We start from the raw sequence: 12,260 nt of genomic DNA, 5'->3' as shown, positions 1-12,260 counted from the left end.
ACAGAGGTTGTGGCCTCAGCATCTAGCCCAGCCTCTCCTGACTGGTCACAAGTGAACATTAGAGTTTTGTGGAAGATCTGAATGAGGAAAACAACAAAGAGAATCTTTCAACTTCAAAGTAAAAGCATTATTCCAATGCAAATTCCTATTCCCAACCCCAAGAAAGGCCCACAGCAGGTGAAGAAGACCAAGAGGAAGCCCCACCAATAAGCCTCTGGGGCAGCACACCTGGGTCCTCATCAAAACCCCAAGGATGGAGGACTCTCAATCCTGGAAGCTGCCCCCAAAGGAATGGGGTCAGAGTGACCAGCTGTCGAGAAAGAAGGGAGGGAGGGTGGGTTAGGACTGTCCCTCTTGTGGCCAGCATCCTATAGTCATTTCCCATCTGGGCTCGCCCCTAGGATGACAAGGTCAGGCATGCAGCCCACGGTCATGGCTGCAGCCTTATATGCAGACTCTATGCAAATGGGGCTCTCCTCCTGCTCATAAAAGAGGGCCCAGCCCCACATGCTGGGGAGACACCCAGAACCCACGTGCCTGAGACAGGACCCCAGCAGCTCCACCATGGACTTGGTGCCAAGCTGCGTTTTCCTCCTGATCATTCTTCAAGGTCATTCTCAGGAGAGGGGAGCGCTGAGACCTGTGCCTGTGCCTGTTTGTGCTTCCATGTGATTCTAAGTCCACCTTGTGTCTCTGTGTTTGCAGGTGTCCAGTGTGAGGTGCAGCTGGTGGAGTCTGGGGAGGCTTGGTGCCACCTGGGGGGTCTCTGAGACTCTCCTGTGCAGCCTCTGGATTTACCTCCAGTAGCTATTACATGGACTGGGTTTGCCAGGCTCCAGGGAAGGGGCTGGAGTGGGTCTCATCTCATAGTATGTGCTGACAGAAGTAGCACATACTATGCCAACTCTGTGAAGGGCCTATTCACCATCTCCAGGGACAACACCAAGAACATGCTGTATCTGCAAATGAACAGCCTGAAAGCCACAGACACAGCCATGTATTACTGTGTGAGAGACACAGTGAGGGGAAGTCAGTGTGAGCTCAGACAGGAACCTCCCTGAGGAGACAGCAGGGCTCGGCTGTCAGGTGGAGACACAGCTGACCACTGGCTTCAGAGCATCTCCAAAAGCTCACATCTGTGCTGAGGGAACCCCCAGGTGGCCCCTGAGCTGTGGAGGATCTTGGTGGACAAGCCCGTGGCCACTGAGATCAAACGGAAGCGCTGGTGCCTGGTCCACCGATAATATTGCCAACATCCCGCTGACTAGAGCCCAGGTAAACAGGGAGCTCTGTGAATCCTAAAAGTGCAGGAACTGTGGCTCATGGGTTGAGCGTTGATCTATGAACCAAGAGGTCATTCTTTGATTCCCAGTCAGGGCACATGCCCAGGATCCAGGAAACATCCCCTGTGTGGGGAATGCAGAAGGCAGCCAATCAATGATCACCTATCATCATTGATGTTTCTATCTCTCTCTCTCTCTCCCTCTCCCTTCTTCTCTGACATCAATAAAAATATATTTAAATAAATAAATACATAAAAATATTCCAAGTTTGATTCCCTATAGAATCATATATGAGAGACAACTAACTGATCAATATTTTTCTCTCGCATCAATGTTTCTCCCACTCTCCTTTCCTTTCCCTCACAAACTCAATAAAAATATTCTCAAAGAATGATAAAAAAGAAGATCTATATCTATATATGTATCTATATCTATATCTACCTATATCTCTGGAAGAAGAGGCACATTGATTTTATCCCTAAGGAGTCACTGATGGCTCCCACATCCTACCTCCTGACCACCTCCTGCAGCACATCTCCTGCTGAGGAAGAAGAGGCACTGGGCATGGTGACCAGGACCCCAAGGAGGGCCTGGTTCTCTGAGGGCACAGTCAGCACCTCCTCCCAGGAGAAGCCCCAGAGACCAGGACCTCCCCTCACCTCTTGCCCTTTGTATGTGCAGACACCTCCCATATGCAAATGCCCACATGGCCACCAGACACACACGCAGTTGGCGTCCACTTAAATTCAGGTCCTCCTCACCCTGGAGAATACTTCCTGGGGGACGAGGACCTCACCTGCAAGACATGAATCCCATGTGGCTCTTCCTCTTTCTGCTGTCAGCTCCCAGATGTGAGTGACTCAGGGCTTAGACATGAGGAGATGGGGATCCTGCATCTGAGCCCAGGACTCACTGTGTTCTCTCTGTCCCAGGTGTCCTGTCCCAGGTGCAGCTACAGGAGTCGGGCCCAGGACTGGTGACGCCCTCGCAGACCCTCCCTCTCACCTGTGCTGTCTCTGGTTACTCCATCACAACCAGTGGTACATGCTTGAGCTGGATCCGCCAGCCCCCAGGAAAGGGGCTGGAGTGGATGGGTGGCATATGTTATGATGGAAACACTTACTACAGCCCCTCCCTCAAGAGCCAAACCTCCATCTCCAGAGACACTTCCAAGAACCAGTTCTCCCTGCAGCTGAGCTCCATGACCACCGAGGACACAGCTGTGTATTACTGTGTGCGAGACACAGTGAGAGGAAGTCAGTGTGAGCCCAGACATAAACCTCCCTGAAGGAGGCAGCAGGGTTGGGCTGCAGGGGTTGCTCAGGACACCAGGGGGCGCTCAGGAACACAGAGCATGAGGACCAGCTCAGGAGCTGGGACCTGGAGGGGTATATTCTCTGATGATCTGGTCAGTGGTTTTATTTTCCAGGAGTAAACACCCTCCTCAAGGACTCACTGTCCCTCCCCTTTATGCCTTACATTTTCTTTCACACCACCCCTTAGAGGAAGTCACTTACTTCCTCTGCCCCACTGATCATTCAGAAGGAGTCCTTAATATTTCCTTTGGACTCTCCCCCAGGAGACATTGCAATTTTAAGGAGGCCATGGGGACGTCCTTGAGCAGAGACCAGATAAATGTTATTGCAGCTCCACCAACCAATAACCTCGGCTGTGCTAACAAAGGAACAGTCTTCTGTCAGGAGCTTCTGGTGGATAAAACACACGAGGGCTTTAATCTCACAGAAAGGAGTTGGCAGAACTGGTTTGTATTTTGGATTTCTAGAGGATAAGAAAATAACAACATCTAAAATGAATAATACATGGAGTAAGACTAACACTGATGATTAAACATAAGTGAACTTAAAGAAGTGTAATGGAAACTCCCCAAAATGGAACACAGAACGAATTTTCCAAAAAATAGTCAATTGTCAGGAATGTAAGAGAAAATAAAGCAGTCAAATATATATATATATATATATATATATATATATATATATATATATATATATATAATTGGAATCCCAGAAAGAGAAAGAGGAGAGAGGGGCACCAAGTAAAATGTTTGAAGAAATTATGGCAAATAGATTTTCAGAATTTGATGTAAACTATAAAGAGATCTAAGGACATCAAAGTACCCCAAGAAGAATGAAAATAAGCAACATTAAATCAAGGCACAATAAAGTCAAACTTATGAAAAAGATAAAATACCTAAGGGCAGTAAAGAAAAAACCCACACATGAGTCAAGGAACAAGATTAATAGAAACATCAAAGGTCACAAGATAACCTACCAAAATCAGAAGACAATAGGGTGACAACTCTAAAGAGCTGAAGGAGCATTGAAGGGACATCAATATAGAATTCTAAACTAACTGAAAATGTATTTCAAAACTGGATGATAATGAAATCACAAAATATTGAGTTTTCTGAGATGGAGCTAGAGCAGTGCTTTGAGGGAAATATATAGCATTAAATGCTTATGTTAGAAAAGAATAAAGATCTTTAAATCAATAATATAAAACAGGCTAGTCAACACTCACATGTGGTGTGTGCTTAATCAGGAGGGATATCTCAGCTATGGAGGTCCCCTGTGAGAAGCAAAGGTGCCCAGCCCCACACTGACCCCCAATCCAGGTTTGCAGAACTGGGAAGAGAAGTCCTCAAAAGTTCAGGTTGTAAAAACCAGAAATAATTGTCTTTGAGTGACATGGAAGCAGCTGGAGACCCAGGCTGTTCCTCTTAAAGAACCAGCACAGGAATTTACAGGGCCTTGCTTCTTTGCTCCAGCAGTATGTGATGGAATTGGGGGATCCTAGGACATACAAGGAAGAACTGATTGTCTGGCATTAGGGCAGGAACTTGAAGTGGCATTCTTCCAGACACAGCTGCTCATAGGAGTCATTGTTTCTGTGCTGGAACCTCCCGCATCACATAGCTGCCTCAAAGCCATATCTGAGGTTTCATTAGCGTGGTGCACACAGTTTGCTCTGCCCTGCTGATTCCCTGAGAACCACCCCCCATCTAAATTGAAGCCCCACCCAAAATTATTTCAGCAGCCTTTCCATATAAATAGCTTAGTCTGGCTCAGGTTTTAGACTCTCCTAAAATCTCTCAAACAAGCAGCACTTGGCATCAGCATGTCCCAAATCTATCAGTAAGAGACCCAAGACCCAGCACTAGCTCCACCCTGCCTTGCTTCACAACTTGTCCTTGCCTGGGCACTTCCAAGCTCAATACAAGTAGCAGCCATCTGCAGATCCCCCTGTAGCTCCTGCTTGGTGGTCCCAGGCAGTGGCTGACTTTGCACCTGCCAGGAGGCCCTATAGCCAGTGCACCTGGTAGATAGCTTCACACAAGACCAGATTACAATTCTACACATCTAGGAGGAGAAGAAGAAAGAGGAGGAGAAAGAGGAGAAAGAAGAAAAGGAATAAGAATAAGAATAAGAAAAAGAATAAGAATAATAATAAGAAGAAGGAGGAGGAGGAGGAGGAGGAGGAGGAGGAGGAGGAGGAGAAGGAAAAAATATGAAGAAAGCCCTAGCCAGTTTGGTTCAGTGGATAGAGCATTGGCTTGCTGACTGAAGGGTTACAGGTTTGATCCCAGTCATGGGCACATGCCAGGGTTGTGGGTTCAGTCCTCAATAGGGGGCATGCAGAAGGTGGCTGATCAGTGATTCTTTGTCATCACTGATGTATTTATCTCTCTCTCTCTCTCTCCCTTCATCTCTGAAATCAATAAAAATATTTAAAAAATAAAATATGAAAAAAATAAATGGTAATAAATACATATCTATCAATAATTGAATCTAAAAACTAAAATACTTGAACAAAGTATCTAATGAACAAAATAAACTGATGAATAAAACAGAAGCAGAGGCATGGAAACATTGAGCAGACTGACAAAACTCAGAGGGAGGAGGGAGGGGAGGGTGGAAAGAGATGAACCAAAGAACTTATATGCATATGCGTTACCTATGGACACAGATAGGAGGGTGATGAAAGCCTGGGATGGGGCAGGAATGGGGTGGAGGAGTGATATGGGTGGAAAAGGGGGAATATTAGTAATACTATAAACAGCAAAGATTGGGGGGAAAAAAGAAATTAGAAAAGGAAGATCAAAATCACCTAAAATCAAGCAGAAGAAAAGAAAAACAAAGATGAACAGAGATAAATGAAATCAAAACAGAAAAATCAAAAAGAAAAATCAATGATGCCAAAAGCTGAATCTTTGAAAAAAACAACAACAATAAAACTAACTCAATGCTCATGAGACTGGCAAAGAGACAAATGGCCAATATCAGAAATTAATTAGGAGATAAGAACACATCCCCCAATGCATTTTTATGAGACTGGTATTCTTTGTGCACTTAGTACAAAGAAAGAGTAAATTACTGGCCAACATACTTTGTTAACATATTTACTAAAATCCTAAACAAAATATTTGCCAATCCTACCAGCAATATAAGAAAATCATACTATACCATGACAAAGCAGGAATTATCCAAACAACTCAAAGCTGATTCGATATTTTTTAATCAACCAATGTAATCCAACAGGTCAACTGTGCAAAGAAGAAAATTCACATGGTCATAAAAATTAATACAGAAAAGTGTGTGACAAAGCACAGCATTCATTCATGATAAACACGCTTAGGGCACTTGGATAAAGGGCACTACCTCAATCTGATCCTGGGACTCCTGTAGCTACTATCATACAGGACTGTGGGAAGGGAAATGATACCCCTTCAGATAGGGGCAAAGTCAAGAAGGTCCACTCTTAACACTTCTATTCAACATTGTCCTTGACGTTTTAACAAGCGAGGTAAGACAAGAAAGATGCATAGAGACACTCAAATGTGAACAGAGATACAAGGTGTCCCTAGTTGCACGTGAAATATTTATCTATGAAAAAAATCAAACAAATCAACTTCAAAATCACAGCTCAATACACAGAAATGGATCTATTTGGAGACTTATCATAACTGCAGTGGTGTTGCCTGTGTGGGGCTGGCAAAGCAGCAGATAAGGGGACGGAACTGAGTTCTTGTGGGGAACCATCCACAGCCACACAGCGTTCACAGAGGTGCAGCCTCAAGGAGGAACTGGGCAGCACCACTTGTCACCCAGAGTTCACCCTAAATCCCCTGGTGACTGGAGGGGCCTCATGTGTTTTCTCATTGACCTGATCCCAGGGAACATGAAACCTCCTGCCTCTTTAGGACAGGCAGTAGGTTTGCACCCGGGAGCCAGGAGCCCCCTGAAGTCTGGCTGCCCACAGAAGTGGGGAGAGGGTGCCCCTAGTGGTCACACTTCAGAGATGGTTCCAAAGTCCCCAGAAAGCACACTGGAGCATAAAGCCGGGGAGGTGCTCAGTTAGCTTTTAAACTGACATTGAAACCTACATGCATTTTAGAGGGAAGGGAGGGAGGAAGTCCCTGTCTCTTCCTGGCACCTGGGAAAACGGACTTTTCCCTAATTTAGATTTTTATTTCCCTCAGCCCTCATGGGGCCTGACCAGCTGGCATCTGGTGGGTCCCCCATAGCAAGGCCCAGCATCAGCCTGCAGGAGAGGGGTCTGGGTGGTTCTTCCTCATTAAGTCTCTGGAGAGAGGTTCCAGCCCAGCTACCCATGCACCCCTGTACCCCGGTACCTGGGGCTGCCCTTCTGGGAGCCTCTCCATCCTAGTTCCCCTCGTCCCAGCATCACAGACAACCCCCAAGTCTGTTGTTCCACTTAGCAGGACCCTGGCTGCCTGCATGCTCTGTGGGGGCCTCACAGTGTTAACTAGACATGGTGGGTGGGGCCCTAGCCCATGGGGCTCAGTGGACAGAGCATCATCCTGTGGACTGAGGGGTCCCAGGTTCAATTCCCATCAATGGAACAAATCTCACCTACAAGCTCGATCCCTCCTGCAAGAGGCAACTAATCAATGTATCTCTATCGGCTCTCTCCCTCTCCCCCCATCTTCCACAATCTCAAAAAATAAGTGGGAAAATATCCTCGGGTGGGGATTAACAAAACTAACTAAATAAAGGAGCCTTATTTAAAAAAAAAAAAAAAAGGAAAGCAAGCTTTGGCCAGTGTTGCTCATTGGTTGAGCATCGACCTATGAACCAAGAGAGAAGTAAGGCTTTGTGGTGTTTGACCTGCCCATGCTCCACCCCTCCCCAGCGTAATTGTACTTTCCAAGTGGTGGTGGTCACCTTCCCAGAAGGAACAAGTGACCACAGTCCCAGATTCCTGTGTCCCTCTGTCCTCACCTGCCTGGGGTTGTGGGGGGATGACACAGGTGGCCGCTCTCCTCCAAGAAGGGAGGTGCTCACCTGCCCCCAAGGACGACTTGGTGCCTCAGCTTTCTACCCAGGGTTTTGCTACCCAGGACATGTATATATTAGGAGCCTGGTGCACGAAATTCGTGTACTGGGGTGGGGGGGTCCCTCAGCCCAACCTGCCCCCTCTCACATACTGGGAGCCCTCAAGGGATGTCCTATGGGGAGCTGTCCTAAGCCGTAGTCTGGCCTCCCTTTGTGGAAGGTGGCTGGGCTGTTCAGGGGAAGGCACCAGCCCCATCAACCCGCTGCTGTATCCACTGCCAGTCACCATAGCCACCAAGGTGTTTTCATCAACACAGACTCCAGTCCCTTCACCATGAAAAAATGACAACTTTCCTTAGGCATTTTCAAGATGTGTCTTTTATAGGATATGACATTTCTTTCTTTCTTTTTTTTTTTTCTTATACTCACCTGAGTATATGTGTCCATTGACTTTTAGAGAATGTGCAAGTGAAAGGGAAAGACAGAGAGAAACATCAAAGTGAGAGGAACACTTTGATTCGTTGCTTCCTGCATGAGTCCTGACCTGGACGCCAGCCAGGGAGGAGCCTGCAACCTAGGTACATGCCCTTGATCAGAATTGAACCCAGACCCTGTGGTTGGCAGATCAAGGCATTAACCACTGAGCCAAATGGCTAGGGCAGGATATGACATTTCTTAGCCCTCCAGCAGTGGACCTTCGTTTTTTTCTCCAGAAGTGTGGTGGAAAAATCCTATATCACCTTTTTGGATTCTTATTACCCAAGCTACAAAGAATATTACCATTGGCATACAGGAAGCTTAGCCAATGAGCAGTCAGAAAAGGTATTTCCTCTGTAGTTCACACCAATCGCCAGCTGGGCCCTGCCCAAGCCTAAAGCCTCTGGCTGAAGCTTTCTGCCTGGGCAAGGGTGGAGCCGGTGATTTGGAGAGAGCTGGGGGTCCCCTTCCCAGGCCTGCCCAGTATGCAAGTTAACCACCATCTTTGTTGGGTTAATTTGCATACTCACTCTGATTGGCTATGGGCATAGCAGAGGTACGGTCAATTTACATGTTTGTCTATTATTAGGTAAGATAGATAGATAGATAGATAGATAGATAGATAGATAGATAGATCATCACCCAAGGATATCTTTTCCATTGCTTTTAAGAGAGAGTGGAAGGGAGGGAGGGGAAAGAGATAATCATTGATGTGAGAGAAACACATCAACTGGGTGCTTCTTGCTTGTGCCCTAAACAGAGCAAGGGCTAGGGTGGAGCCTGCAACCCAGGTACATGCCCTTGACTGAATGGAACCCGCGACTCTGGTTCGCAGGCCAACACTCTATCCACTGAGCCAATGGGGACCCTGCATCTGAGCCCAGGACTCACTGTTCTCTCTGTCCCAGGTGTCCTGTCCCAGGTGCAGCTGCAGGAGTCAGGCCCAGGACTGGTGATGCCCTCGCAGACTCTCTCTCTCACCTGTGCTGTCTCTGGATTCTCCATCACAACCAGTGGTTCCTGCTGGACCTGGATCCGCCAGCCCCCGGGGAAGGGGCTAGAGTGGATGGGGCGCATATGTTATGATGGGAGTACTAACTACAGCCCCTCCTTCAAGAGCCGAATCTCCATCTCCAGAGACACGTCCAAAAACCAGTTCTCCCTGCAGCTGAGCTCTGTGACCACCGAGGACACCGCCTTGTATTACTGTGCAGGACCCACAGTGAGGGGAAGTCAGTGTGAGCCCAGACACAAACCTCCCTGAGGGAGGCAGCAGGGCTGGGCTGCATGAGGACTCTCAGGACACCAGGGAAAGCATAAGGACCTGCTCAGGAGCTGGGACCTGGGGATATATTCTCTGAAGATCTGGTCAGTGGTTTTATTATCCAGGAGTAAACACCCTCCTCAAGGACTCACTGCCTCCTCCCTTTATGCCTTAAGTTTCCTTTCACACCACCCCTTAGAGGAAGTCACTTGCTTCCTCTGCCCCAGTGATCAGTCAGAAGGAGCCCTTAATGTTCCCTTTGGTCCCTCCTCCAGGAGACATTGCCATGTTAAGGAGGCCATTGGGGATGTCGTTGGGCAGTGACCAGAGAAACGTTATTGCAGCCCCACCAACCAATAACCTCGGCTGTGCTAACAAAGGGACAGTCTTCTGTCAGGAGCTTCTGGTGGATAGAACACACGAGGGCTTTAATCTCACAGAAAGGAGTTGGCAGAACTGCTCTGTATTTTGAATTTCTAGAGGATAAGAAAATAACAACATCTAAAATGAACACTATATGGAGTAAGACTAACGCTGCCGATTAAACATAAGTGAACTTAAAGAAGTGTAATGGAAACTCCCCAAAATGGAACACAGAACAAATTTTCCAAAAAATAGTCAATTGTCAGGAATGTAAGAGACAATAAAGCAGTGAAATCTATATATACATGTAATTGGAATCCCAGAAAGAGGAGAGAGGGGCAACAAGTAAAATATTTGAAGAAATTATGGAAATAGATTTTCAGAATTTCATGTAAAATATAAAGAGATCTAAGGACACCAACATACCCCAAGAAGAATTAAAATAAACAACATTAAATCAAGGCACAATAAAGTCAAACTCATAAAAAAAAAAAAGATAAAATGCCTAAGGGCAGCCAAGAAAAAAACCAAACATGAGTCAAGGAACAAGATTAATAGAAACATCAAAGGTCACGTGAAAAACTACCAAAACTAGAAAATAATGGGGTGACGACTCTAAAAAGCTGAAGGAGCATTGAAGCAACATCAACGTCAAATTCTATACTAACTGAAAATGTATTTCAAAACTGAAAGAAAATGAAATTACAAAATATCAAATTTTGTGAGATTCAACTAGAGCAGTGCTTAGAGGGAAATGTTTAGCATTAAATGCTTATATATTAGAAAAGAATAAAGATATTTAAATCAATAATATAAGCCTCCACTTTAAAAATAAGGAAAATGTGAGAACCAATTTGGAGTCATAGGTAAATGCATGTTCTCACTGCCTCCCACAACCACATGGAATGTACAACTAAAATAGACACAAACCATCATTCCGGACTAGGGAGGTAAAGAAGAGAGCACACTGAGACTGGTAGGAAGGGCGGAGGCGGGGAACAGGCTAGTTGACATTAACATGGGGTGTGTGCTTAATCAGGAGGGATATCTCAGCTGTGGAGGCCCCTGTGAAAAGCAAGGGGTAAGGAGGAGAAGGAGAAAGAGGAGGAGGAGGAGAAGGAGGAGGAGGAGGAGGAAGAGGAGGAGGAGGAGGAAAAAATATGAAGAAAGCCCTAGCCAGTTTGACTCAGTGGATAGAGCATTGGCCTGCTGACTGAAGGGTTCCAGGTTCAATACCAGTTGTGGGTATATGCCAGGGTTGTGGGTTCAGTCCCCGATAGGGGGCATGCAGAAGGTGGCTGATCAGTGATTCTCTGTCATCACTGATGTTTCTATCTCTCTCTCCCTCTCCCTTCCTCTCTGAAATCATTAAAAACAAAAACAAAAAAAAAAAGAAAATATAAACAAAATAATGGCAATAAATACATATCTATCAACAATTGAATCTAAAACCATAAACAAACATAGTATCTAAAGAACAAAATAAACTGATGAATAAAATAGAACCTGAGGCATGGAAACATGGAACAGACTGACGAATCACAGAGGGAAGAGGGAGGGGAGAGTGGAAAGAGATGAACCAAAGAGCGCATATGCATATGAATTACCTGTGGACACAGACAGGAGGGTGGTGAAGGCCGCAGGGGGGCAGGAACAGGGTGATGGGATGATATGGGAGGGGGAGAGTTTTCAGTAATGCTCTCAACAACAAAGATTTTTTTAAAATATATATTAGAAAAGGAAGATCAAAATCACCTAAAATCAAGCAGAAGAAAGGAAAAATAAAGGTGAGCAGAGATTAATGAAATCAAAACAGAAAAATGATAGAGAAAAATGAATGATGGCAACAGCTGAATCTTAGAAAAGATCAATAAAACGAACTCAATGCTAACAAGACTGGCAAAGAGACAAATGGCCAATATCAGAAATTAATTAGGAGATATGAACACATTCCCAGTGCATTCTTATGAGACCAGCATTCTTTGTGCACTCAGTACAAACAAATAGTAAACTACTGACCAAAATCTCTTGTTAACATATTTAGTAAAATCCTCATCAGAATATTAGCCAATCCTAACAGCAATATAAGAAAATCATACTACACCATGACAAAGCAGGAATTATCCCAACAACTCACAACTGATTCAATATTTTTTAATCAACCAATGTAAAGCAACAGGTCAACTGTATAAAGAAGAAAATCCAAAATGTCATAAAAATTGATACAGAAAAGTGTGTGACAAAGCACAGCATTCATTCATGATAAACACTCTTATGGAACTTGGGATAAAGGGCACTTCCTCAATCTTATCCTGGGACTCCTGTAGCTACTATCATACTTGATTGTGGGAAGTTAAATGATTCCCCCTCAGATGGGGACAAAGTCAAAAAGGTCCACTCTTACCACTTCTATTCAACATCATACTTGATGTTTTAACAAGGGAAATACGACAAGAAAGATGCATAGAGACATTCATATGTGAATGGAAGACACAAGGTGTCCCTACTTGCACCTGACATAGTTATTCTATACTAGAGGCCCAGGGCACAAAATGGTGG

At 45.3% G+C, this 12,260-nt stretch overlaps 1 gene segment (V, D, J or C); it reads left to right on the top strand.

The window, feature by feature from the left end:
* Window positions 1-2,088: 2,088 nt before the first annotated feature.
* On the top strand, window positions 2,089-2,571 carry LOC114229735 (immunoglobulin heavy variable 4-38-2-like). The segment is given in 2 exon segments: window positions 2,089-2,134; window positions 2,216-2,571. Coding segments are annotated over 2 exon segments (402 nt in total).
* The last annotated feature ends 9,689 nt before the right edge of the window (window positions 2,572-12,260 follow it).

This window comes from Eptesicus fuscus, chromosome 24 (genome assembly GCF_027574615.1).
Source record: "Eptesicus fuscus isolate TK198812 chromosome 24, DD_ASM_mEF_20220401, whole genome shotgun sequence".
In the NCBI taxonomy this organism is placed as follows: Eukaryota; Metazoa; Chordata; class Mammalia; order Chiroptera; family Vespertilionidae; genus Eptesicus; species Eptesicus fuscus.
Note: the sequence above shows the minus strand (reverse complement) of the source record. Positions and strands in the feature narration are given on the sequence as shown.